Genomic DNA, 27,997 nt, shown 5'->3' with positions numbered 1-27,997 from the left:
GAAGCAACCAAGAACCACGTTGTGTTGTCAATGTAGTGTTTACAGTTTGTAGTGTTTTTCAAACGTGTTGCGCACTGTGAATTGAAATATTTGTTGTAATTACGAAAGTTATATTGATTTCTCATACTGAACTGATATAAGATACTTTATAAGTTGAGATGACAATGGTATGTTGCCTATAAAGAAAAGCTTTCACGTGTGCAACTTAACCTATAAATTCATTCATTCTTTCCCATTGGCTTAATTAACAACTTTTCTAAATCACAAATAAAGGTGAAGAGGTACACAGTTTCACAGTGCCGGGGACTGAATGAATCTGTGGGCTGTTCTGAAAGTTTCGGCAAAAGAAAAAAAAATAGTGCTACTGACTGGTATTGAACCCGGGACCTTCCATTACATAGCTAGCTATTCTACCGATTGAGCTATCCGACGCATTGATTATGATGAGAATTAATCATATTCTTCAGTTTCACAGTGCCGGGAGCTGGATGAATATGTGGGCTGTTCTGAAAGTTTCGGCAAAAAAAAAAAAGTGCTACCGCTCGGTATTGAACCCGGGACCTTTCATTCCGTAGATAGTTGATCTATCGACTGAGCTATCCGACGCATTGATTATTATAAGACTTAATCACATTCTTAATGGTTATAACTGGCATGTCTATGTCCCTATGTCTATTCTTTATTTGTAGCTAGCACACACACATACATATATAATGCAGGCTGCCGATATATTATGATAGTACGTAAGCAACTTGGAAATGAGCTTTAAAAAACCGCATTAGCTATCAGTTTTAATGCAATTGTTGAGCGAATCTTGAGAGAACTATATAAAAGGAAGTGACAACTTACAAAAACAATTGGAATCCGATCTATTAATAAAAACGGCGTGGAGCTTCTGGGGTGATTTTCTTTCGAGTGTTTCGGTTTTTCTTGCTTCTTTTTAACCACAGTTCTATTATTGCTATATCATCTCATCGGTTCTGAACAGCCTTTGTAATTTCATGATTAAAAAAATACTTTGGCCGACTGGTATCTGGGATCGAACTCCGGACCCTTGGCGAAGAAAGCACTTACCGTGCGGCTAAAATGTTCAATTATGATTGTAATGTCTCTTAACTCGACTAGCATTATCCTTTTAAATTTCACTTGGTTTATCAGATCGTACTTAGTCATCCCATTGACTTTGAAGTATACATCTGCAGTCATTTAATAAAATAATAATAATAATAATAATAATAATAATAATAATAATAATAAATATATCCAATGTAAGTTTCTAAGTTTCGCAAAGGGGAGAAATAAAGAAAACTAATGTTGTAAATTTGGAAGTGCTGTTACTGAAATTTAAGTCAGAGTTCTAAAACAATTAATAGAATCACATATTATTTCTTCAGTACGCATATTATTTCTTCAGTAGAATTAACCTTGAAGAATAAAGAAGTGCCCTTCCAAATATGTAATCTGGACATTGAACTAACATCGTACTAGCCACCAGCATAGCTCAGGGTGCATTTACCTGATGATTCAGCGTTGCACTAGGGTGCGAGTTCGATTCCCGCTTGGGGTGATTACCTAGTTGGGTTTTTCCGAGGTTTTTCCCAACTGTAAGGCGAATATCAGGCAATCTATGGCGCATCCTCGGTCTCATCTCGCCCAATACCATCTTGCTATCATCAATTCCATCAACACTAAATAACTCAGTAGTTGAATAATAATTAAAAAACATCTTGCACTATGGCCAATTTAAGCTACCACTGGTATGGTAAAGCTGTGTAACTCTAATGATACTGTTTATTGAATTAATAGCTTGGTACCTTCTGATTCAAATTTCAACTTGACTTAATGCGATGTAGATCACCCAATATTTTAAAATACATACGGTAATAAAATGTAAATGCTTTTAATGGGATTTTTGTTGAAGTAAATTTCTGACACTTAGGCCTACTTCCTTCTTACCAGTATATTTGGTAGAATATGTAAGACACAACAATGTGTAAACCCCAGTCCAAATGCAACAACTTACTTGACGTTTTACTTGCACATGCAAAAAGTTGCAAGAAAGAAGGAGTGTGTTTACTGTAAAACGAGCGATTTTTAGAGCTGAACGAAGACTGAACACTGAGTTGGATGCATTCAGTTCTAAATATAACTCAGTTTTACGGTTCACAAATTCCTTCTTACTTGTAACGTTATGCATGTGCAGGTAAAACGTATGTAAGTTGGACCAGGCATAAGGTCCACTTCATCTGTCAATTGCTCAGTCACTTTTTTTTGTGTAAATTCCAGATGTTCTTTGGTTTTCTACATGATCCATCTCCATTCTGTATAGGCCTATAACATGCCCAATGGTTTTCCATGGGGATCTGTCTCACTCCATTTTCTATCTAATATTGAATAGTGTGTATTTGGACTATTGCAGTTCAAAATTTGATAGATGAACATCAGAAATCATATTTGGAAATTAATTGGCATAAATACGTCTATTTATTTATTTATTTATTTATTTCATCAATCATTGTTCACGTCATGGCGGATTAGATGTGTTCCAGTTCTTAATCCGCCATCACTCTCTATACAAATATAACAAAAACTAATACATATTAAACCTATAAGTATCCTCTGTTTACAATAATAATAATAATAATAATAATAATAATAATAATAATAATAATAATTACTAATAATAATAATAATAATAATTACTAATAATAATAATAATAATTACTAATAATAATAAAAATTACTACTACTACTAATAATAATAATAATAATAATAATAATACACAACTAATAATAAGTATAGCTCTTGTATTTAAAACTCCTACCTTAGCTTTTTCATTTTTTGCTCAATCTCTTAAGAATTATTCTGTTAACTTCATTGACTACTCTTCGTAGTTTCTTATCGTGTGACTACTCAACATTTATAATTCCATCTCCGTTAGAGCTTTGACTTTCTCTTCCCATCTAATTTTAACTCTAAAAAGAAATTTTCCTAATTTATGCAGATTGCTGGCATTTAGGTGACCATTCATTTTTTTTAAGCTACTAAAATGCGTCTATATCGTAGGGTCACTATGCCTGAAAAGTAATTTTGATATGTCTTATTTATGTCAAATTCTTTAGAATCAACGTTCCCACTGTCTTTTTTTTTAAGTAGTCCCAGTCCCTTGAATATAAATTTTACTATTAAAACATGACTAAAAAATAAATCAGAGAAAAAAGGTTTTCGTAGTTTTACATAATCAGAATTACATACTGTAAGCTTACCTTTGAAAGTTAGAATTTATAAAACAGTTATATTACCAGTTGTTCTGTGTACATTGTGAAGTCCACACCTGTGGATAACGGTTAGCGCGTCTGGCTGCAAAACCCGGTGGGCCGGATTCGATTTCCAGTTGGGGCAAGTTACCTGGTTGAGGTTTTCTCCGGGGTTCTCCCTCAACCCAATATGGGCAAATGCTGGGTAACTTTCGGTGCTGGACCCTGGACTCATTTCACCGGGATTATCACCTTCATCTCATTCAGACACTAAATAACCTAAGATGTTGATAAAGCGTCGTAAAATAACTTACTACTTTGTGAAACTTCTACTCTCACTCTGAGAGAAGAACTGAGGTTAAAAGTGTTCGAGAATAAGGTGTTTAGGAAAATATTTGGGACTTAGAGGGCTGAAGTTACAGGAGAATGGAGAAAGTTACACAATGCAGAACTGCACGCATTGTGTTCTTCACCTAACATAATTATGAACATTAAATCCAGACGTTTGAAATGGGCAGGGCATGTAGTGCATATGGTAAATCCTGAAATGTATATAGAGTGTTAGTTGGAAGACCTGAGGGGAAAAAGAATTTTGGGGAGACTGAGATGTAATACTAAAATGGATTTGAAGGAGGTGGGATATGATGCTAGAGACTGCATTAATCTTGATCAGGATAGAGACCAATATTGGGCTTATGTGAGGGCGGCAATGAACCTCTGGGTTCTATAAAAGCCATTTGTAAGTAAGTAAGTAGGCTAAGCAAGCTTACCTTATATCATTTAAATATAATATAGAACATATTGACATACATTCATTCCTAGAAGGTAGCTATGTCTATCTGCTATTGAGAAGTTTCAATGTATTTTGTTACTGGTGGATAAAATAAATATTTACATGAAGAAATCACATACAGGCTATTTAAATTTATATAATTCTATGATTTTTATAAAATGAAATTTAACTATAATACTGAAATGCTGTACTAATTTTAAATAATGGATTCATTTTTGGTATTTCATTAGCCTATCTAAATAAAAAGACATTGGTTTCGTAGTTGCATTGTTTTCATAGATAAGCTCTTAGGCCTAATACCGAATACATCATATCAATAGCTATATTCGAATCATTTATGAAGTTTAATCATTGCTACTGCCATTGGCACCACCACCATCACCACCATGTAATTTCACTTGTGTCTGTTTAAAAAATCAACAGCACGTGATTTTCGCCAAACATTCTCATGGTGGAGTGCATGTCCGTTAATTTTTCTTCATTCTGTATGTACTAAGGTACATAGGCTAGTGCACACATAGGCACAATTTTCGGTTACGTGAGGCACTCGATTTGAAATAGTTTGTTTACTAGGAGAGGAGACTGCAGAGTACGATGGAAAATATAAACTGCTGCGACCTGCGTCACTTTATCGTAATCGCTCAGGCGGTCAGTGGCGAATTATTAGGAAAGCGCTTGGTTAACGTGAGAGACTCGAAAACTTTTATTCAATTTGGCAAATTAATTCGGCAGCTTTAATCATAAACCTCTTTACTAATTCTCCATCATTGAATTGATTTAGGCTAAATCACAGGCGAGAAATTGCGTAACTAGCTAATAATATCCCATCACGTTGTCTGCGTTTATTTTCTTGAATATTCTGGCATTTCTCAAGATTACTTAATAGATTTGCATGTTCTCGACCTAAAATAATTTCAGAAAATCATATTTCGTTTTCTACGCACATTTAATATTTTTTTAATAAATTTCTTCTGGAAATAATACGTACAAACAACATTTAATTCCTCGTACCTTTTAACGCAGCATGTTTAAGGTATAATGTCGTATTTAGCATACTATGCAAACGTTATGATCATAAATTTTCTTCGGAATAGTACGAAAAATAACATTTAATTTGGTGTGTGGATAAGCTTCAGGGCTTCTAATTACCGCATTGTCTTAGTGTTATTGGCTGATGTTTCGACCGCTGTGTTGTGGCCATCTTCAGAGAAGTTGTTGGATAAGGAAATAGTCTGCCAGTACTTTATATATATATATATACGCGAACATGCGAACACTTAACATTTAATTTGTTTTACCTTCTAATTCATGTTCTTTATGACATAAGGAGTAATGTCATTGTATATTAAATTTATTAATGCCTAATAGGATTTTCGAGCATAACATACATCGTATGTTCTCCCCTTCGAAACAGCAAAAAAAAACTCTTCCTCCCATTTCTCATGATCGTTTTCTAAAGTGTACACACTGCTTTGATAATGCTATTATGCCACCACTGATATTGCTTATGAAACTGAGATAGAACCAGCCCACGCCTAGGAGCTGCATTAGGGAGGGATGGGGACTGTGAAGGTGATGTCACTCAGAGCGATAAGCTCTGTGAAGGTCAGTGAGGCATTATTTCTCAAGTGAGGCATGATGCCCATCCATGGGCTAGTGTGTGTGAGATTTTATTTTAGTTCTAGATTTATAGGTTATAATTTTATATTTCATCTCATCATCATCATCATCATCATCATAAATTAGTATTGGCAATAAGCCTGTTCTGATGGATCATTTGGGATGACCATCTCTTTCTTGGTCTGCTCTTCTACTTATATTAATTTTAATCATGCCATAAATTGTTCCTTTTTGTATAGGGTAATTGCAAGATTGCAGTATTTCTTATTGAATTAATGTTAACTTCTTACATTGCAAATGTAAATAAATTTGAAATGCTGTGTTTGTATTTTGTTACAGAAAAAAAGTAAAGTTCGTATTAGTAAAGTAAAACAGAAGAATTTGAAGCACACAAAGTTAAGCAAGCAAGGCAAATTGAAGAATAAAAGGCACAAGAAAAAGTTAGCAGTCTTGCACAAAAGAAATAAAGGCAATAATGTTCAAGCAAAGTTAAACTCTGCAAAAGAGGAAGAGGAAGAACAGAGTGACCATGGAGAAGAACTCCTACAGATGGTCGAAAAGGAGGACTTGGACTTTCTTAAAAATGCTGTTGCCAGTCACAGTTATTCTTTATTGAACCACATCCGATACTCAGAGTAAGAATAATGCATTGTAATGTCTTCTGCATGTTGTATTAGTTTAGTGTTGGGTTGATCGTTTTCTGTTGACAACTAAGACCTATTTGAATTCTGTTAGTCTGACAGTGTCGCAAATTTCATGTCTGAGGACGAAGCTCCTGTAAAACTCCATTCATTACTGTAAAACATTGGGGAATGTTTCTTTTATCCAAAACAGGAACTCTTTTTTCGTCTCTTATTTAATAATTTAACAACACACAGTTTCATTGGTTTGTAGCTTTTGAAAAATGCCATTGGAACACAACTTGTACGACTTTTTCTTCAGTAGATACATTTCAACAAGGAAAATTGGTTGTACTGTCTATCTAACCATGATTAAAAATACGTATTTATCAATACAGTTCAGATGGCTCACTAACAGATACCTATAATGCAAAGTGTCAGAAGAATTGTCTCTCTGGCATAATGCAAACAATTAATAAGGAAAACTGATATATTGTGTCCTGTGCCGAGAATCAATTTGTTTTATTAGATTTGTATTTTTATTTATTTTTAGAGTTATTTTGATTTTTATGGGGTTTTACTTTATTATTAATGATATAATTTATTTTATTGAATGGGATATTATCAGCTTTAATTCTGGATCTATTGTTGTCTTAAAGTAGATAAAGCAATAATTTTCTTCAAATCATATTCAAAATTTGCAAGCAACTAACTGGGGAAAATCCAACATGTCGCGGATCAAAACGTAACTTTCGGCTCAGTAACAATGCTGATACCTTAGGTTTGACTTGTGTTCTATTATATAAGTGTTTGTGCCTGCTTAGCGAGAGACTACGGCAAAGTAATCTATGTTAATCAAAACTAAGTAATTAAATCGAGACTGTTTAATGAAAAATTTTAAATACGATTTCTTTGTGACAGTTTCTGTCAGCATTATAATAGGAGTTCACTAATAAGACAACAATAATTTTTTCTTGCCTCTGATTGAGGTTCTGGCCGATATGTACATCTATTATCAGGCAGTACATCTCACTTGACGATATATGTCAGAAGAAGAACAATTATTTGTATACATCTGAAGTCTGATTAGTGAAATATGCAGCTAATCGGCGATGTAATGGGGGGGGGGGAAGGAACTGGCCACCCTATCCCATTATCTCCTGATTTAGTTGCCTCATAAGTGGTGCCTTGTTGATATTACTTGTGAGGTTCAAAGCTGTCTTCGGACAGTTAACTAAACAGTAACAACAACAATCATTTTTATATTATGAAATTATGAAAGACATTGTATTTTAAGGATTTAAATTCATGAACACTGCTGAATAGTGAACACACTGCATATTTATTTGAAAATTTCTTTTATTAAAATTACTAGCTCCACAGTTTTATACCTGTTTTTTTGAAAGATGAAGTTAAGTGGCCGAGCTTGGAACTACAGTGCTATGTTGCCAAAATGCACTACCACACTGCCAGCTGATGGAAGCTAGCAATTGACGTTAAGATGGCTGACATTAAAACATCATTGACAATTGATGCGAAGGTAAGAAAACAATACAAAAATCGACAGAGAATCAAAGACAGATGTACCAATGCTAACATTGTGTGCACAATAAATGTCGCCAAGAGAGCTATTAAGCACTCGCTACGTGGGAACAGTAAGTATGGCAACTCAACCGTCGTTACCATAACAACAAGCCTACCACGCTATGTGACATTCAGTTGTTTTTCCAATCGCAATGCTACTGTCATGCCCCATCTTAAAAAAAAACAGGTATAGTTTTCTTTAATTATTACATTCACTGTTGGAGAAGTGTTTCATACAAAATGAGGGAAGTGAAATTATTTTTACAGTGCTTTTATTATTGTAGAATTATCTTTTATTTAACTGCTCTATGTATGTGTCATTTTAATGCCTCTTATAAATGGTTTTCAATTGATGTTTTCAGAGGCAAACAAAAAGGTCGAAAACGAAAAAAAGAAAAGGATGATGAGGATATTAAAGTGGAAAAGGAATATGAAGACAGTGCTTCTTGGATTGAACCAAAGAGGACTAAACATCTATTGCCAATTAAAACTAAAGATGGACTTGTTCACCGTTCTGTGTCAGAAGAATTCAGTGGTGAGATTATTACCAAAAAAAAACTCTTATATTTGATTTTAAACCGCTTACATTTTATTGGAAAAGTAGAATGGTTAATCAAATGCACGATTACAATTCAATTACTAGATTCTTCTTCTTCTTCTTCTACTACTTTAGTTGCCTGTTCCATCCATCATTTAAGTGACCAATAAGTAGATGAACTAGATTTCTAGTTATTTTATGATAGAGGGGAAAAAAAAAAAAAAAATCAGATTGACCAGCCCGAGAACTTGAACCCAGGACCTCCCAAATGCAAGTCCTATGTTTTATCTTCGGTAAAATAGGATTATTTTAGTCATTTCTTTAGAAATGTTCATATTGCATTCTTTACAAAATGTTGTTGTTTTCTAATGCCAGGCGTTTGACAGTAAAGTCATTTGGCCTCTTGCACTCCAATATTTTTCAAAGATATTGTCATGGTCAGCCACTGAAGCACAGATTTTGAGGTGTTCCGAATCCATTTCTTGATCTGAATTGCACAATGGGCAGTTAGGGGACTGATATATTCCAATTCTATGCAGGTGTTTGGCCAAACAGTCATGGCCTGTTGCCAATCCAAATGCAGCAACAGACGATTTGCGTGGTAAATCGGGAATTAACTGTGGATTATGATGCAGAGAGTTCCATTTCTTCCCTTGAGATTGTGTTATCAAATTTTGTTTGTTGAAGTCTAAGTTTTTACAAAATGTGGTTTAGTTGATACACATTGCATTGCAAATCACCCATTCTGCAAATCAAAACTGCATCATCAGCATGTAATTAACAATATAAAATGCTTTGTTGATTTAACTTTGTTCCAATATTAAAATTTCCTTTCCATTTTAGGAAGATGTCATTGATTTGTACATTGAAAAAAATAAGTGAGATTTATAATACAATTTTAGGTTCCATTTAAATTTCTCCTGTATTTATTCTTATTTAAAATTTCCGTACAGGTTTTTTTATTGCTTCTACCAGATGATATGGATATCCTTGATCATTCATAATTGACCATATATTATCTCTATCTAGTTTGTGAAATTCCATTTCAGAATCCAAGAAGCAACATACTTTTCCTAGTTAAATTCTTTTCTTTCTGTGAATATTTGAGGCGCTGACATGGGAAAGGTAGTAACTGCCAAAAACAAAATTTTTCAGGGGAAGCAAAAAACAAATTTATGAACACTTTCTCACTTACATTATTACAGAAACTGCTTTAAATGAAAGGCATACACTCATGTTTGTGTTACATATGAAATTTGAAAAGTCTGGCACAGATTTATCTGTGAAATCCTATTTTATGAAAATACAACGTTGAAATCACTCCTTAGCCAAACTGAGAATTAACGTTATTTATACATTATGTACAAATTTTTCGGTAAAATGCATGATACTTTTCATCGAGGAAGTCTCACAAAAATAACAAGTCTCTCTTTTTGGCATCAGGGACGACTGGTCTTCTTTCAAGGCATTGCAAGCAATGCAAGTTAGTGACTGACGTTAATAACTATCCTTTCTTAAAAATCCTGTGCTCTGTCCACATTTCAAGGTCATTAAATGACTGTCTTGTTTTTATTAGAGGAAAATTAGCTCTTGAGAGTCTAATCCAGTTGAGGGTGCTGATTTTGATAGGAGTTGTATTCAAAAACTTGTCACATTCTGCAGAAAAATCGAAGAAATCCTCATCCTTCATCATTATTACATTATTAGGCCTTACCTCTTCTGGAATTTTTTTTCTTCTCTATGATGCCAAATTCCCTATCACATGGCATGTAGGAATGTTCTGAAACCAGGAATTTCAAGACCACTGAATCAAAATGTTTCTTGGCAATAATGTAAATCAGGACCATTAGAATCATCCGATTCTTATTCTGCCCTGCACAGTTATCAGCCCATATTTGTCTAGACACACTCTGATGTTGTAAAAGGAGTTACTACCTTCTCCGCGCCAACAGCTGTGCACATACAACTTACAACATCTAGTGACTACGTTTCCAACTTCGTTTCATTACATACGGACATACTACCTTCTCTGTGCCATTGGCATGGCCATTTATTACCTTCTCATTGAAAAACCTAAAAATTCGAATTTTTGGCAGTTACGACCTTTCCCATGCCTCATTTGTTGTAATAAGAAAACATTATCAGTTGTAGATGTGCCAATATGTACTCCAATATGACTACAGTCTTATAAGAAAATGAATGACAATTTTTAGAAAATGAAGCAGAACCTGAAGAAGTACCTGATAAACCCATGGCAGAAGAAGAAGAAGTTGACAGTGATGCAGAGCTTGAGCAAGAACTGAAGGCTCAGGAAAATGATGAGATAGATACCAGTCAACCAGTCAGTACTGCAGAACTGTTGGCAGCTCGGGAAGAGGCTCTGTGTAAACGCAAACTTCTCATTGGCGTGCTTGCTAGTGGATTGCTGGAAGATCCACAACTCAAGGTATTTACTATTCACTTTGAAAGTAGTTTCATACAGTGTTACTTACTACTGATGTATGAAATTTACTTTTGTTATTAGCTGTGAACAATATCTTTGTTTTGTGGGTGGTAGCTGCCAACATACAACACACAACTAAAACAAGATTGTCAGTTCAGATTTAGAACGATAATCACGACGATACTGTAGCTTCTGACCTACTTAGCATGTCACTTCTCTGTATATGCGATGAATAAAAGTTCTTGGCTTACTCATTTGGTTTTGATGCAGAACAAGAACTTCAAGCGACTATTGGACTTGATGAATGAGCAGACACCAGAGCTGAGGATAACTGTGCGTAAACTTGTCACTATGTCACTGCTGGAGGTCTTCAAAGATGTCATCCCTTCGTACCAGATCAAACACCAAGATAACCAGGGAGTGAAATGTAAAGTAGAATTTTAATATTAATGTTCACTTGGTCTGAGGGTTTTTGAGTGTAAATGTTGTTCAGCATGTTCAGTGCAAAACATTATTTATCTGACCAGTCTCATGATCTAGTGGTCAGAGCTTCTGGCTATAGTTCATGAGGTCCCAGGTTCGATTCCCAGTTAGTGCATAGGAATTTTTCCTTAAAGGGGATTATTCCTGTGTTCGTCCAGGGTCTGGAATTTAGGTTAAGTTTAGATTTAAGACCTCCTAAAAATTTTTTAATTTTTTAAATACTTAAAAGATAAGTTCATAAAAACTTGCAAGTACAGTAGTGTGCAAATTAATCCGAACAACGTAATTACTTATGCAAAAACACTCAAACGGGATAAAAAAAAAGGATCTAAGACATACCTCAGTAATCTATGTGGCCTCCCTTGTTCCTAATAACAGCTCTGAGACGATTTAGCATGGATTCCACTAATTTCCCACAAATATTCTTCATTTCTTCATCGCGAAACCATACACCAATGAGGGCAGAAATCATCTTCTCCTTTGTAGAACAATCCATTTTTTGCATTCTTCTTTTGCAAATTGACCACAAGTTCTCAATGGGGTTGATGTCGGGTGAGTCTGGCCAGGGGAGTACCTAAATATTCTTCTTGTTGAAGAATTCTGTAGTTTTTCGAGACGTATGGCATGGTGCCAGGTCTTGTTGGAACACACCTCTGCCATCCGGAAATGATTTTTGCAGCTGGGGTACGATTCTGGTTTCCAATAAGTGAATATATTTGTCAGAATTCATCATTCCCTTGATAGGTATTAATGCTCCAGGCCCTTCATGTGTAAAACAACCCCAAAACATTACTTTAGGGGGGTATTTGGGTGCTTGTTGGAGATGAGCTGCTGTTACTTTTTCGGATCCTTTCCGTACGTAAGAAACACGGTGGCCGTGGACCTCGAAATGAGACTCATCGGAAAAAAGTACATTCTTCCAGTCATTCACTGTCCAGTGTTGATGTAATTTTGCCCACATTAAGCGTTTTTTGCACATAACAGGGGTTAGCAGTTGCTTCTTAATAGGCTTACGAGCCCTTCATCCGGCTTCCAAAAGCCTACACCGCACTGTTGTGACGTGAATATTCGCCCCAGTGGTAGCCATTAACTCGCGGGTTAAGTCGACAGCAGTTAGTCTAGGATTTAATTTACTTTTCCTGACAATTAAACGATCATCTGCAGGTGAAGTCTTCCTTTTCCGGCCACAGTTTCCTTTTTTCTGGGGTGTGATGGATCCAGTCTCCCTGTATCGTTTTATGATCGAATTAACAGTAGCCAAACCGATGTGACATTCTGCAGCAATTTGCCTCTGTGTCATAGAAGAATGCTCTGCTAATGTTATAATTTTAGACCGTTTTCGTGGAGTTGTATCCATTTGTGAAGACAGAATATACACAGGATTGCAGTATTAAGTCTTCAACACAACTGAAATGCTTATAAGTACAAAACGACAGGCAAAATGTCACATATTATTAAAAGAAATAGTGACAGACCTTCAACAATGGAATTACACGTACTACAGATGTCAATTAAAGCGGTATGAGCAGCTGTGAGGCCAACAATGACAGAAAATGTAAAAATATGTCGTGTTCGGATTAATTTGCACGCTACTGTACACGTTTCATATAAAACTATGCCTAAAATTAGTATTTTAAAAGCACCTAAAAATGCCTATTTTGACCTATTAAATATGTTTTATCTCTAATAGGTCAAAGCACCCATTCTTATTTCGAAAATTTGTATTTTAAATTCGGAATGTGTTCCTGGTTCTGTTGGGAATAAAGTACGGGATAAACTGGAGCAAGTTCTGCAGACAAAAGCAGGACTGAAGGACCTGCGTACTGCTTCAGATATCCTAGCAGGGAAGAACACGGATTTACAATGTAACATTCCTGTCCAAGTAGTGTCAAAATTGAAATACGCTCCTGTTGCTTCAGTGGATGTGGAGCGTTCATTTTCAGCATACAAATTTGTGTTGAGTGACTGACAGCATGCTTTTTAGTTCAAAATTTTGAAAAAGTATTAGTAATTTATATAAGCTAATTATGAATAATTAACAGACAAGGCTTGGTAAAAATTGATTATATTTAACTTGTTTGTGTATTGAATTTATGTCTAAAACTTATTTCTCACATTTAATTGTTTAGTTTATGTATAACTAGTTACATATTTCTTATTCTTGTACTTTTAGTAGTAGTGGTGGTAACGGTGTATAAGTATTTAAAATTATTAAATTCTAGAAGTGAATTCCTGATGATTTGAAACATGTTTTTAAAGAAAACATTATTTTTTGTTAGAGCTTATTTTCAATTCTTTAGAGACAATTTCCTACACTTTTAAGCCTATTTTAGGCACCTAAAATTACATTTTAACGACCTAAAAATCCGTACCCTAATCATAAGTGACTGTCACCCTTCTCTATTGAGGATATGAGCTTGAGATCATGGCCAATGTCTCAGCTCACTGATAACATCGACAGCAGAAATAAGTGAGTTGGGATCAACTATCAACGAAATATTTGTTACAAGCATATCTGTAAGATTCAGAAAGGGAACAAAGAGTTATAATTATTGTTTGTTGCAGTAAAGAAAGAAACTCTGCAGTTACAAAATTATGAGAAGACACTATTGAGTTCCTACAGAAACTATCTTCAGAGGCTGGAGAAGTTGGTATCAGTGCTGAACAAGAAGCGTGGAAATTCCAGAGTTATTTCACAGGTGGGGTATTTGTTGTTTTCGCCCAATGGTTAAAGAACCAAATTACTCTACTCATTAGAAACACTGCAGCCAAAGATTTAAATTTATGAGCTTCATGTCGTGGGGTGATCCTTACTATTTTTGGTAACTCATTCCACTGGTGTAGCGTCAATGTAAGCCAAAAAGCTCAGCTTCCCCAGTTAATAATAATTTCATAATAAACCTGCAGCTTATGGACAAAATTATATATTAATTTTAATAGAATTTATATTTACGCGTTAAATATTGTGATGCGGCAGCTCAGGATGATTTGTGATGCAGCAGTAAACAAGAAGCCTGCACACACCAGCTTCCAAGCAGACTGGTTTCTTACACTCATTCTTCTGTGTAACCCACCCCGCAGATTTTCCATCCCTTTCTAACTAAACTACACTGGTAGCAAGGCTCGCAAGAAGGTAGCTTTGACGTTGAAAATCAGTAGTTTCCGAGTTATCCCTTTTCGTCAGTTGTGTTCAGTTGAAGTGTTAGTGTGCATTGTGGCTGATATAATAAATAATGAGTGAAATAACAGTTCCTGACACCAATTTACTTGAATTTTTTAGGACAATTCTATTATCAAGACTGACTTACGAACAAAAGTGTGATCTAAAAAACAAATGACCGACTCCCTTGCTGTCAATGAAGGACACACTCAAAATACAGACGCATACTTATGTAATGATACTAATACTGTATCTATTGACCATTAATATTGTGATTTATCTAAGTATGACAGGGAGTGAGCAAATGCTATACGTATACGTGTCTATTTATTAGAGATATGTGTAAACCGTGAAATCATATATTACTATGTACCATTTGAGGTCATGCTTTATTGGTGTAACGAGGTTCCAACCAATCTTTGACTGCTGACTTGAAATTAACTACTATTTATTTTAAGACTATATTTTTGTAATACGTTTTCTCATATTGCATGAAAGACAACTTGAGTTAGCTTCCCCTGCTCAAAATTTCATGCTACGCCACTGACTCATTCCTTTATAGAAAGAACTAATTATTAAGCAAATTTTGTCAAACATCACCAAGCTTGTAGCTTTTAAATGTTCATGTTCTGCAAGGAGAGAAAGAAATGAAGAGGAGGGAAAGGTAAATGATTTTTGTGGTTTAATATTTAAATTTTACACTTTTACATTTTCATGGTATGGCACACTGTTAGTCAAAGAGCTATAGCACTGGCATTCCACGCTGGCAACCCATTCAAAATAAGCTAAATTTCTTTCTGTAACTAGGAATTAAAAATTAATAGTTCATAAGTGCATTATTTTCGAATACTTATTACCTATATTGTAGCAATGGTCAGCATGTCTGACTGCGAAATTCATGGGCTCAGGATCGAATCCTGGTTGTGATAAATTATCTTGTTAAGGTTTACTATTGAAGGATGATTTCTTTGATTGTCTTTCCTCTTGTCTTGACTTTCAAATCTTCCTGTAATCATCTTAGGAGATCAGCATAAAATACAGCATTGTAAAAATATTTTATCTTTCAGTCAGAGTTTTTTAAGCTTGATATGGAACCATATAGTCTAGAATATAGATCTAGGTAACTATATTAACTTCTCCTAAATGTTGAATGTATCTTCCTTTATGATACATTAAAAAATCCAAATGCCATGAAGATCTTAAGTCACACTTAGTGAATAGCTTTGTTTTACATTATATTCATATTATATATTATTTATGTCCGTGTCGTGGTCTAAGGCATCCTGCCTAGGACTTGCGTTATGGAATGCGCGCTGGTTCGAGTCCTCATGGGGGAAGAAATTTTCTCATGAAATTTTGGCCAGTGTATGGGACCGGTGCCCACCTAGCATCGTGATGCACTTGGGGAGCTACGATAGGTAGTGAAATCTGGTTGCGAATGCCAGCTATAATGGCTGGGAGGATCATTGTGCTAACCACACAATACCTCCATTCTGGTTGGATAATCGTCCACCTCTGCTTCGGCATGTGGGCGTGAAGCCAGCAGCAGGCTGGTAGGTCTAGGCCCTTCACAGGCTGTAGGATTATTATTTAATAAATGTTAATTTTATTTCAGCAAGAGATAAAACTGGGGGAACTAGCACTTCGTTGTATGTGTGATCTACTGGTGACACATTCATACTTCAACTTCTCTCAGAACTTGGTACAGATGTTGGTTCCATATTTGAACCATCACATTCCGTCAGTACGTGAGACCTGTGCCAATGCAATGAAGACTTTGTTCAAAAATGACAAGAAAGGAGAGATTTCTCTTGAGGTAAGTAATATAAGATATATTTTATTTGCTGACTGCAGTGTGTATTTGGCAAGTACCATACCTCCCTTACTTACTGGCTTTTAAGGAACCCGGAGGTCCATTGCCGCCCTCACATAAGCCCGCCATCGGTCCCTATCCTGAGCAAGATTAATCCAGTCTCCACCATCATATCCCACCTCCCTCAAATCCATTTTAATATTATCTTCCCACCTACGTCTCGGCCTCCCCAAAGATCTTTTCCCTCCGGCCTCCCAACTAACACTCTATATGCATTTCTGGAATTGCTCATACGTGCTACATGTCCTGCCCATCTCAAACGTCTGGATTTTATGTTCCTGATTATGTCAGGTGAAGTATACAATGCGTGCAGCTCTGCGTTGTGTAACTTTCTCCATTCTCCTGTAACTTCATCCCTCTTAGCCCCAAATATTTTCCTAAGAACCTTATTCTCAAACACCCTTAATCTCTGTTCCTCTCTCAAAGTGAGAGTCCAAGTTTCACAACCATACAGAACAACTGGTAATATAACTGTTTTATAAATTCTAACTTTCAGATTTTTTGACAGAAGACTAGATGACAAAAGCTTCTCAACGGAATTAATAACATGCATTTCCCATACCTGCCATAATTTTAACAATCTAAGGAATCTACCATTATGGTCTAAATCCTGCATAAGGCATGGATGTACGTCCATTATGAAATATTCATTCATTCATTCATTTATAGTGTTCTGTCCAAGGGCAGGTCTTCCACTGCAAACTCAGCATTCTCCAGTCTTTCCTATTTTCTACGTTCCTCTTTGTCTCCTCATATGGTCCATGTATCTTAAAGTTGTCTATCATCTGATATCTTCTTCTGCCCCCATTCACCATTCCTTTCAGTGCATCCTTCAGAAAGCAGTTTCCTCTCAACCTATGACCCAACCAATTCCTTGTCCTTCCTGATCAGTTTCTGCATGTAGCCGTGCCGTGCTAATGACAAAACCAAATTACTGAAGTTCTACTGAATGCGATAATCGATGAAGTATTTCCACATTTAAATTCAAACTTTTTCTTCACGATTTACAAGTTTAAATGCCTACTTTCAGGATTTGCATATTTAAATAAAGACTCTGATGTATTTTATACACAGTTTTGTGATTCCTCACTATAATGTTTTCCTTATGCTTTCAGATTGTGCGTCGAATCAATCATCTTGTGAAATCACGGTCACATTCTGTCCATCCTGAGGTTTTGGAAGTTCTATTATCGTTACGCATAAAAGAAGTCAACCTCGACAAAGAGAAGGAAGATGATCTCAAACAAAAGAAGTTGATGAAGCATAAGCAGAGACTACTTACACTCTCTAAGAAAGAGCGAAAGGTATGGTACAGGTGTGGTTGCTAGACTGATGAGTAAAATATTTAAAATACAGTATTATTTGTCTTTATTTTATTTTCTCATTATACGTAATATAAAGTGAAAAGTATTAAGATGCTGAAAAAAATATATTTCGAGATTTTTAAGAAAATATACGTTTTCAGCAACTCTAAGTGTTTTTGTACATGCTGTCTGTCTGGTTACAGTTTCTTCTAGACTTGGATGAATTTTGTTTATATTCAGTACCTATGAGTAAATTTTTGTGAAAATGATACACATGAAATATAGTAACTCTTAGTAAAGAATTATCTGAAATCAGGAACATGCAATGATGATTTAGTACAAATCAGACGACTGTCTCTTCCTCCATAATTTCCTTTCTTATTTTATATGATATAAAGAAATAAAATGATGAAATATGTATTATTATTATTATTATTATTATTATTATTATTATTATTATTACTATTATACAAGGTGGAAATAATATAACAGTGCAGATTTTAGCAGTTTATTGCTTGGATAGAGTACAACAAAAAACTCTAATACCATACTAATCCAAAATGAATACTTTTCTCAGACAAAAAATAATTGTCCTCTATATGTTAACACTGTTTTGCTATATAAATACTGTCCACACAATCCTGACTTTTACTCTTATCATTAAAGAAACTGACAAGGAATGATTTATCCCCTTGAAGTTTTTAACTAAAATGGATGATTTTCTTGGAAATGAAATAAAAAAGATTAACATATTGTTATTTCCTGCCATTAGGAAGTCTGGCAACCCTACCGGAGTAACTAAGGGACGGAACTCTTCTGTTCAGACTGAATGCATGAGTACTTTCGTACATCAGCCAGCAATGCGCTGTTGCCAAACTATGCAAACTTTCAGCCTAATTTTCCAATTAATCGTGCACTTAATTCAAAACGTATAATAGGTTTTTATTTATTTTAATGTATTCTGTTGTCTTCTTCAATCTGCACAGTTATATCATTTCCAACCTGTATACTAATTGTTTTGTTAATGATTGTTATTTATAATTCTGTGGTGTTCGGGTAAAGGGGTATAAGTCATTTTTTTGTCCAAGTGGAATTTTGTTCCCCAGATGAACACACAAGTTAAATTATACAAGTGGGTGTGCAAAAATCAAAGAATACAAGCAGTTGATGTGTTTTATTTGTGTAGAAAATTATTTGTAATAAGGGTTCCAAGTTTAATTTTCATTTATCTCCGAACTCATTTTTATGACATCTCCCTTTACCCAAACACCACAGAATTTATATCACCCTGATTACTGAGGTTCGGATTTATCGAATTCTGCTGCATGTAATTTACAGTATGTATATCTTTTGAATAATAGTTCAAGAAAATAACTTGGAAGCTGTATTATCATTGGCAATATGATAAAAGAATCAGCTGACAGTTATTATGATATCTTTTCAATAAGGAATTTTGGACAGTTATTTCCTTAAAATTAATTTAATAAAAGTGCCAAATTGAATTAAATTTTAATGTGGTTTTTTTTATTTGTAGAGAAGCAAGCAACTAGAAGCTCTCGAAAAAGAGTTATTGGAAACTAAAGCTGAAGAGAATAAGCAAGCAAAACAGAAATATTTAACAGAAATCACAAAAATTATATTTACAATTTATTTTCGTGTTTTGAAGAAAGCGCCTTCCTCCAAGATTCTCAGCATCACTCTTGAAGGACTGGCAAGGTACTTGTTTGAATATATGTATACCAAGAAGAGACACCGAATTTTCATTGATGTTCCCCTCTCCCCCAGTCACTATAATTCGAGTCCTTCAGTTATCATAGACCAATAATCTTCATAGGTACAAGTATTAAACCAGGTGGCCCGGGTTCGAATCCCGGTCGGGGCAAGTTACCTGATTGATGTTTTTTTCCGGGGTTTTCCCTCAACCCAATATGAGCAAATGCTGGGTAACTTTCGGTGCTGGACCCCGGACTCATTTCACCGGCATTATCACGTTCATATCATTCAGACGCTAAATAACCTAGATGTTGATACAGTGTCGTAAAATAACCAAATAAAATAAATAAAAAACAAGTAAAGAATGAACAATTTTCTATAAATAAAGTTTAAATTAAATTGTGCAGGCAATATTCATGGGAATAATGGGTATATGCAGGCTTTTCTCGTCACACTGGGGAAAAAGTAAACTTTTTATATATCGTCACCTCAATGCAAGAACTAGGTCACTTAATTTTTTATATTTTGTGACATTACCTATTTACTTATTTATTGCACTAAATCATTAAATCCAGACGTTTGAGATGGGCAGGGCATGTAGCAAGTATGAGCGAATCCAGAAATGCATATAGTGTGTTAGTTGGAAGGCCGGAGGGAAAAAGACCTTTGGGAAGACCGAGACATAGATGGGAGGATAATATTAAAATGGATTTGAGGGAGGTGGGATATGATGATAGAGACTGGATTAATCTTGCTCAGGATAGGGACCAATGGCGGGCTTATGTGAGGGCGGCAGTGAACCTCCGGGTTCCTTAAAAGCCAGTAAGTAAGTAAGTATTGCACTAAGGAATATGTCTGTTTTTTTTTTACCTATTTGTTACATTGGAAAATAGATGTCGCTGGTATCGTTCACTCAGTTACCAAGTTCTTGCATTACATTTTGTGCGATTTTTTCTACACTATAGAAGAGATAACCAAAAAACACAAATTTCGAGTTACCTAGTTCTTGCGTTCAGGTGATGATATAATCCTTACATTCATTTTAAAAAATTTGTGGGTATGTGTGCAATGTACGAAATTGGCTTGTAATCCACAGGTTAAGGTGATGCACTACTGAAATTTCTAAAATTGACAATTTTTGAGCTAGAGAGTTGGAATTTTTACTGAATATGCATAGCAATATCGTAATCACATATTGTAAATTTCAATCTTTTCTCACAAACACTTTGAAAAATAAAAATAAACTTATTTTTAATAAACATGTTGGAATAGGTCTGATAAACAGGTATCTATATGTTGTGGTGGGTAGTGGCTGTCGTTATGCTTATCAGTATACAATATACAAGGATTTTAAGTAATTACATTGTTATTTCAAACTAGATAGATTAACGTTTTTGGTGCACATGAGCCATCATCAGATCATACATATTAACAAAACAATTATGAATACGAGTTGTATGAATGATAAATGATTTTACAGTGAGTTACGCATTAAAATATATAAATAATTAAGTTAAACCAAATAGTTGTTTAACTTAATTATTTCTCCTAGTCTTCGTGTAGTATGATCCATATATCTTAATGTCGTCTATTATTTGATATCTTCTTCTACCCCGAACTCTTCTCCTGTTTATCATTTCTTCCAGTGCATCCTTCAGTAGGCAGTTTCTTCTCGCCAGTGACTCAGCCAATTCCTTTTTCTCTTCCTGATCAGTGTCAGCATTATTCTTTGTCATATTTTAATGTAATAATTTTAATTGTTTTAAAAATGGTATTGCATTGCCATTTTGCTATCTTCCAGGTATGCCCACTGCATTAACATGGAGTTCTATCAAGACATAGTGAATGTACTGAACCAATTGCTGGAGCAAGAACAGTTAGGACATCGAGAGCAGCTTCATTGTATCCAGACAGTATTTACTTTGCTCTCTGGACAGGGAGATTTCTTAAATATTGATCCTTTCCGTTTCTACAAACATTTGTACTGTAATCTTCTAATAGTCAATGCAGGTAATTAAGACCACATGTATGTGTATATTCGTCATCATTATTTTTAAAATTATGTTTTATTTAACAATGCTCACAACTTACTTACTTACTTACAAATGGCTTTTAAGGAACCCGAAGGTTCATTGGCGCCCTCACATAAGCCCGCCATCGGTCCCTATCCTGTGCAAGATTAATCCAGTCTCTATCATCATATCCCACCTCCCTCAAATCCATTTTAATATTATCCTCCCATCTACGTCTCGGCCTCCCTAAAGGTCTTTTTCCCTCTGGTCTCCCAACTAACACTCTATATGCATTTCTGGATTTGCCCATACGTGCTACATGCCCTGCCCATCTCAAACGTCTGGATTTAATGTTCCTAATTATGTCAGGTGAAGAATACAATGCATGCAGTTCTGCGTTGTGTAACTTTCTCCATTCTCCTGTAACTTCATCCCTCTTAGCCCCAAATATTTTCCTAAGCACCTTATTCTCAAACACCCTTAACCCATGTTCCTCTCTCAGAGTGAGAGTCCAAGTTTCACAACCATACAGAACAAATAAATTCTAACTTTCAGATTTTTGGACAGCAGACTGGATGATAGGAGCTTCTCAACCGAATAATAACACGCATTTCCCATATTTATTCTGCGTTTAATTTCCTCCCGAGTGTCATTTATATTTGTTACTGTTGCTCCAAGATATTTGAATTTTTCCATCTCTTCAAAGGATAAATCTCCAATTTTTATATTTCCATTTCGTACAATATTCTGGTCACGAGACATAATCATATACTTAGTCTTTTCGGGATTTACTTCCAAACCGATCGCTTTACTTGCTTCAATCACAACTACTGAGGTTATATCAGCGTCATCGGTGTGCTAGAATTTTGTCCCTCAGGAGTTCTTTTACATGCCAATAAATCTACTGACATGAGCCTGTCACATTTAAACACACTTAAATGCCATCGATCTGAGCCAGGATCGAACCAGCAACCTAGGGCACAGAAGGCCAGCACTCTACCAACTGCGCCACCCAGGCCATCATCATCATCATCATCATTTGTAGAAATGTTATGTTTTATTTAATGATGCTCGCAACTGCTGAGATTATATCAGCGTCGCAGGTGTGCCAGAATTTTGTCCCTCAGGAGTTCTTGTACATGCCAGTAAATGTACTGAGATGAGCCTGTCGCATTTAAGCACACTTAAATGCCATCGACCTGGCCCGGGATCGAACCTGCAACCTCGGGCATAGAAGGCCAGCGCTATACCAACTTGCCAACCAGGCTGACTCATCAGTAGATGTTTCCATTCAGTTGTGGGTGGTCTCAGAATATAGCCTCCTCCACAAAGTCTTGTCTTGCCACTATTCTTCCTCTTGAATTCTTTCCCAATCATGGGCTCTCTCTTTTAAATCTATGCGTATTTGATCTAACCATCTAGTCCTGGGTCTTCCTAATGTTCTTACACCTTTGACTTTCATTTCCAATGCTCTTCTTGGTATTTCTTTTGAAATAATCGAACTATTTTAATCTCATTTTCACTATTGTATCTTTTAATTTTTTAACTCCTAATGTCTGTCTAATAAATTAATTTCTGATTTTGTCCCTTCTTATTTTCTTGTCTAAGCTTCTTAAAAATTTCATTTCTCCTGCCTGGATTGTACTTATGTTCTCCTTAGTCATGGTCCAAGTCTCAGCAGCATAGTTGCCATAGTTTGCCGCTAGGAGGAATAGTAGTGAATTAGTTTTGTTAGGAAGAGGCTTGTTTACTTAGTTGCCGTGGTCTGCCACTAGAAGGAGTATGGTAATAGTGAATTAGTTGCTAAGAGACATTTTAGTAACAATCAATATGGCGTTAAATAAATATGAGAAATCATTTTGTGTTAGAATACGCAAGAACATCGTCTGTTGTGACTGTGCAGCAACTATTTCAAGCACAATTCAACAGTGAGCCACATCAGAAAATAGTACAAGACATTCATGATTTAAGACCTTGCGATTTTTTTTTGTGGGGATTCATGAAGGACATTGTTTATGTACCCCCATTACCTGCTGTCAGTAACTTCGCGACTGTGGCACTGATCGATTTTCATATGCTGACGTTCATGTGGCATGAAATGGATTATAGGCTAGATGTCTGCCATATCAGCAAGATGGACACATTGAGCATTTGTGAGATATTTAAAAAAAACGTGAAGAGTTTACGTACATTTCTGTGTAATAAAATGTAGTATCCGTTGCTTATTTTATTTGTGATGAATTTCTAAAATGTTTCACGGACTTATGAAAGATCCAGTATGTTGTGCTATTGGTGAACACTTGAAACCAAATAAAATCATACCTAAAATAGAGATTTTTATGGATTACATATAAATGAGCACATGAAGTGTTTTGGTTTCAGGAAACAAGTTCTGTCATACTACAAAGGAAAAACTTACTTAGGGTTCCAAGACATCTGTATTTTGAAGGCCCATATTTTTATGAAAAGTCCTAAACATTTAAATTTTAATAAATAAATTTCGAAACAGTTCTGAACTGCAAATAAAACTTTAGTTTTTCGTCCATACATTTTATTCAGAGATTGACATGACTTAAACAGTACAATAGTGCTCCAAAAATTAGTGTCACTAGTCAATATTTTCAACATAGAATTCCACATCATGGATATTTCTGTATCTATAATACGAAGAAAAACTCCCAAACATGCTGTATTGTGTTAAACGCCATGAAAGTCTTAAATCACATTGTTTAACAGGCAAAGTCAAGCTTGATTTTCCCGCTGTCCCATCAACATGCTATTAAAGACCAGACTGTCTTTCTTTGACTTGTTTTATGAGTAATAATTTTGTATTCTAGGTGTAAACCACAGAGACCTTCCAGTTGTGTTGAAAACATTAAATCTGGCTTTGATTCATCGGCGGAAGAGACTTACACAACAAAGAATATTTGCATTCACAAAGAGACTAGCAACGATGGCAATACAGCTGTTGCATAATGGCTCTCTTGGTTGCCTTGCTATCATAAGAACTATCATACAGGTATGTATTATGGAAAATGTGTCCACGTATTTAACGAAACTCTGCACAGTATTGGTTTTCCATGCCAATGATCTGGCTTCAAATCCTGGGGAGTCCAAATGAAGTTGATGAGGAGGAAAGATAGTTTTGGAGGAGACTGTCACGATAGACTCCTGTTTTCCTTGTTACTATCCCATTATTTTTTCATAATTGCACCTTCATTCTTGTCAATACACACAAAATAGCAGAACACTATTCAAGTGTATCAAATCTTCATAAGAACAACTTCATGAGATTCTGTGGTGAATGTTTTATGTTTATATAAACATGGGAATTCACGGACATGGACACATATCTTGAGATATGGCACAGATTATGATTTAATAATACCAGACTATAAAATGGACTACAGTATGCTGTGACTAATCTGGCCTTTCCTTGCACAGACTATGTCGGATTACTGAAAGTGCACTGCAGAATTTGTGTTTCTTCAATGCCGATGTCAATGGGAGAAGAAACACTTAAAAGATATGTGAAAACGCGTTCTTAAAAAGGGAAATTGTGGCTGAGAGAAAGTGTCTATGTGAGCTCCAGGCCTGTTGGCCACTTATCTCACTCTGATTTTTGCTGTTCCATTGAAGGAACATTGGAGATTCTCTATTACGTTGAATGGAGGCCTAGCATTGTGCTGATTCCACTTGATGATGGTGGTACTAATATCCGTCTGGTATTAGGTCGAGAAAAAGGTCCAGCCAGACGAAAGTTAATCAAGGACTGTACCGGTATATGTTTTACATTGTGATGATTTGGTCTTCTAATAATAAATTCCTATGCACTTGGTTTCAGCTAAACAGATCTGTAGACATTTTGCTGGACCCTGACTCTTCTGTCGGACAAGGTGTATACTTCCCAGAATTAGAAGATCCTGAATACTGCAATGCTAGCAACTCGGCTCTGTGGGAGTTGGTAGCACTGCAGCACCACTATCACCCAACTGTAAGCAAGTTCGCCCGTAATATTCTGCTAGGTGTACCAGCATCAGGAGAGGGGTGCTTGCCACCAGAACTGACAAAGCTGTAAGTAACTTGTAAACCCTCACTGGCTTGTGAAGAATATTGTGGGCTATTCAGACATATGTAAAATGTTGTTGTTGTTTTCTAATGCCAGGCGTTTGACAATAAAGTCATTTGACCTCTTGCACTCCAATATTTTTCAAAGATATTATCATGTAAAATGTGGTCAATATTACTTATGTCCCACCCACTATAGAGACATAGGCCAATTTTACACATATTTAGTATAACTTGTTGCTTCTTTGACAGGTTAGGTTTGGTTAGTTTAGGTTTTTGTTATAGCCTACCTTGCATATACGATTATAGCGCAACATTGGCAGTGATAAAAGTGAAATATTCGTTCAGTGGGCGTCGGATACTCTACATTAACCCAAAATGTAATCAGTGTAAGTTACACAGTCCTCATTACTTTTTCTTTTTTGTAACTTTCTTTCAGCTTTCACTTTCGGCGTGAATACATCTTTAATCAAGTTACATTAGATAAAAAATCTATCTGTTTTAATAATTACCTACTATCACTATTACCTTCTTCATTCTGCACTGTTTTCGTCATCACCATCATCGTTGCCCAGGCATTCGTCTTTGCTTTCACTTTTCCATTAACATTCATCTTCTGTTCTGTGCAGCTGATTGGAGATGCTACATTTTTTGTTTGAAGCTTTTTTCAACAAGAGTGAATGATATGCGTGCCCATGCATCACGAATCCATTGAAAATATAAGATGCACAAATTATACACTTATCATTCACACTTGAACTTGATTCTGACACATGTACTGCTAATCCAAATGCCATTTAACAATGTTAAGAATAGAAATATCTGTGTGGGAGGAAAATCGGGAAATGTTGCCAACGTCATTTCGAATAAGCCACGCATCCATATTGTTTTTATTTATACTTGGGGAAAAAAAGTGTGTGGGGTATTCGAGAAAATACGGTAATTTACTAATACATGGAAATTATAATCTTCCCTCTAAAGTGTCTGTAATCTGTGTTAACATAATAAGCTTTTGAATGCCAGTCTGACTTACATCAACACAAAGAAAAGTTGCTTCTTTAGCCTGTCGTGATCTGATTATAGATTAAAATTGTTTTATATAACTAATTTTGTTTTGTATTTGTAGGTCTGCAGAGGAACTGTACAAAGAATTTGATCCATCAGAAATGGTGTTCCGGCCAACAATTCCCATTCCCAAGAAAGTTGAGGCAAAATCTAGGCCTCCAAAAAGTTTTCGTCTAAAGAATGAATCTTTTGCTGATTACGTGAAAGAAATCTCAGAAAAGCACACAGAAGGCCCATTAGACTTTTTCGAAAATATGTCAGCTACATAACATACTATGGACACATCTTATTTTGTATAGCTGAGACTTTAATAAAGAATTGTTACATATTGCGTTTTTTAATTACTTGTATCAGTTTAATGTGAACAATACTTGTATAGCCTTATATGAAATCACTTTATTGGAAACCATTAATACAAACATATAACATGAAGGAAAACAGTAAACAGGAATAAATGTTGTACAATTCTCATGTAAAAAAGCATTACAAATACAGTAGATATTTGTATTTATAAGCTATATAATTTATTCTTCTTACAAATACTGTATTTTAAATTTATATTTATTCCATGAAGTCTAATTCGGTTATCAAGGATTGTTTGATGTTTCTGTAAGTGTTCCTGGTACTATTGAAAGCTGCTATCTGCCAAAGATTTAATCCTCTGAAGAAATTTTTATTCCTTTCCTTACACCACAACTCACTAAAATTAATTGTGACATACACTAATGTAGTTTCACCTTCATATCTACTAATATAACTGGACGAAGTTGACTGATTTACAGATCTCCAATGCAAAGCACTTGACACCAAAGTCAGTGACTTATACACTTTGTCTGTGGGATCATTATACAGAGAGCTCTAAGACCAGTGTCGGATTATGAATAAATAAGATGTTCTCTCTCTTTTCCAACAATGATCTTGTAACCATTAACATAAGGACATCTGTTAGCAAAAGTTGAGAACTAAATAATGGTAGGCTGATAGAATTTTACTTATCTCTGGTCAAATAGAATTGATAAATACACTTTTATGAATGCAATACATTACATGATTATAATGTGTGTGTGTATCTAATGCTCTGAATTTAACAATGAAGTCATCATCCTTATGATTCCAATGTAAAGTAGTTTATCCGGAAACAGTTTTGTAATGGATGGGGGAGAGTAAGATTTTTCTCTGTTCAACACGAAATCTGTAACATCACGTATTTAATTCTTACGGTAAATTAATTCTGGATGTTTTTAAGTTGCATGGCTTGAGGTGGGATGAGGGATGGGGGAGCAGAACGAATGCACACAAGTGTAGAAATATGTAAGTAAAGCTTGAAAAAAAAAATTTCTTCTACTGTCAATCTTTGGTATTATTTAGATCTCCCGAGATGCTGAAAACGAAGTATTCACAACAATATATTTTGCTCATTTTTGTATATTAACCCAATCGCCTTGTTTGGCGAGCTGTGGTCG

General features: G+C 35.3%; 1 protein-coding gene across 1 annotated transcript; it reads left to right on the top strand.

Moving 5' to 3' along the window:
- Positions 1-29: 29 nt before the first annotated feature.
- Positions 30-26,862, top strand: Noc3 (Nucleolar complex protein 3). Its single transcript, XM_069815480.1, has 13 exons — positions 30-167; positions 6,011-6,306; positions 8,238-8,410; positions 10,627-10,859; positions 11,127-11,283; positions 13,905-14,038; positions 16,115-16,315; positions 17,488-17,676; positions 19,211-19,392; positions 21,191-21,399; positions 24,239-24,420; positions 25,246-25,475; positions 26,596-26,862. Exons 1-13 carry the CDS (start codon positions 159-161, stop codon positions 26,801-26,803), a joined length of 2,403 nt encoding a protein of 800 aa, XP_069671581.1. The 5' UTR covers positions 30-158; the 3' UTR covers positions 26,804-26,862.
- Positions 26,863-27,997: the final 1,135 nt, after the last annotated feature.

The sequence above is a fragment of the Periplaneta americana genome, chromosome 2, assembly GCF_040183065.1.
Source record: "Periplaneta americana isolate PAMFEO1 chromosome 2, P.americana_PAMFEO1_priV1, whole genome shotgun sequence".
NCBI classification, from domain to species: domain Eukaryota; kingdom Metazoa; phylum Arthropoda; class Insecta; order Blattodea; family Blattidae; genus Periplaneta; species Periplaneta americana.
This window is presented reverse-complemented; position numbering and strand designations above follow the sequence as displayed.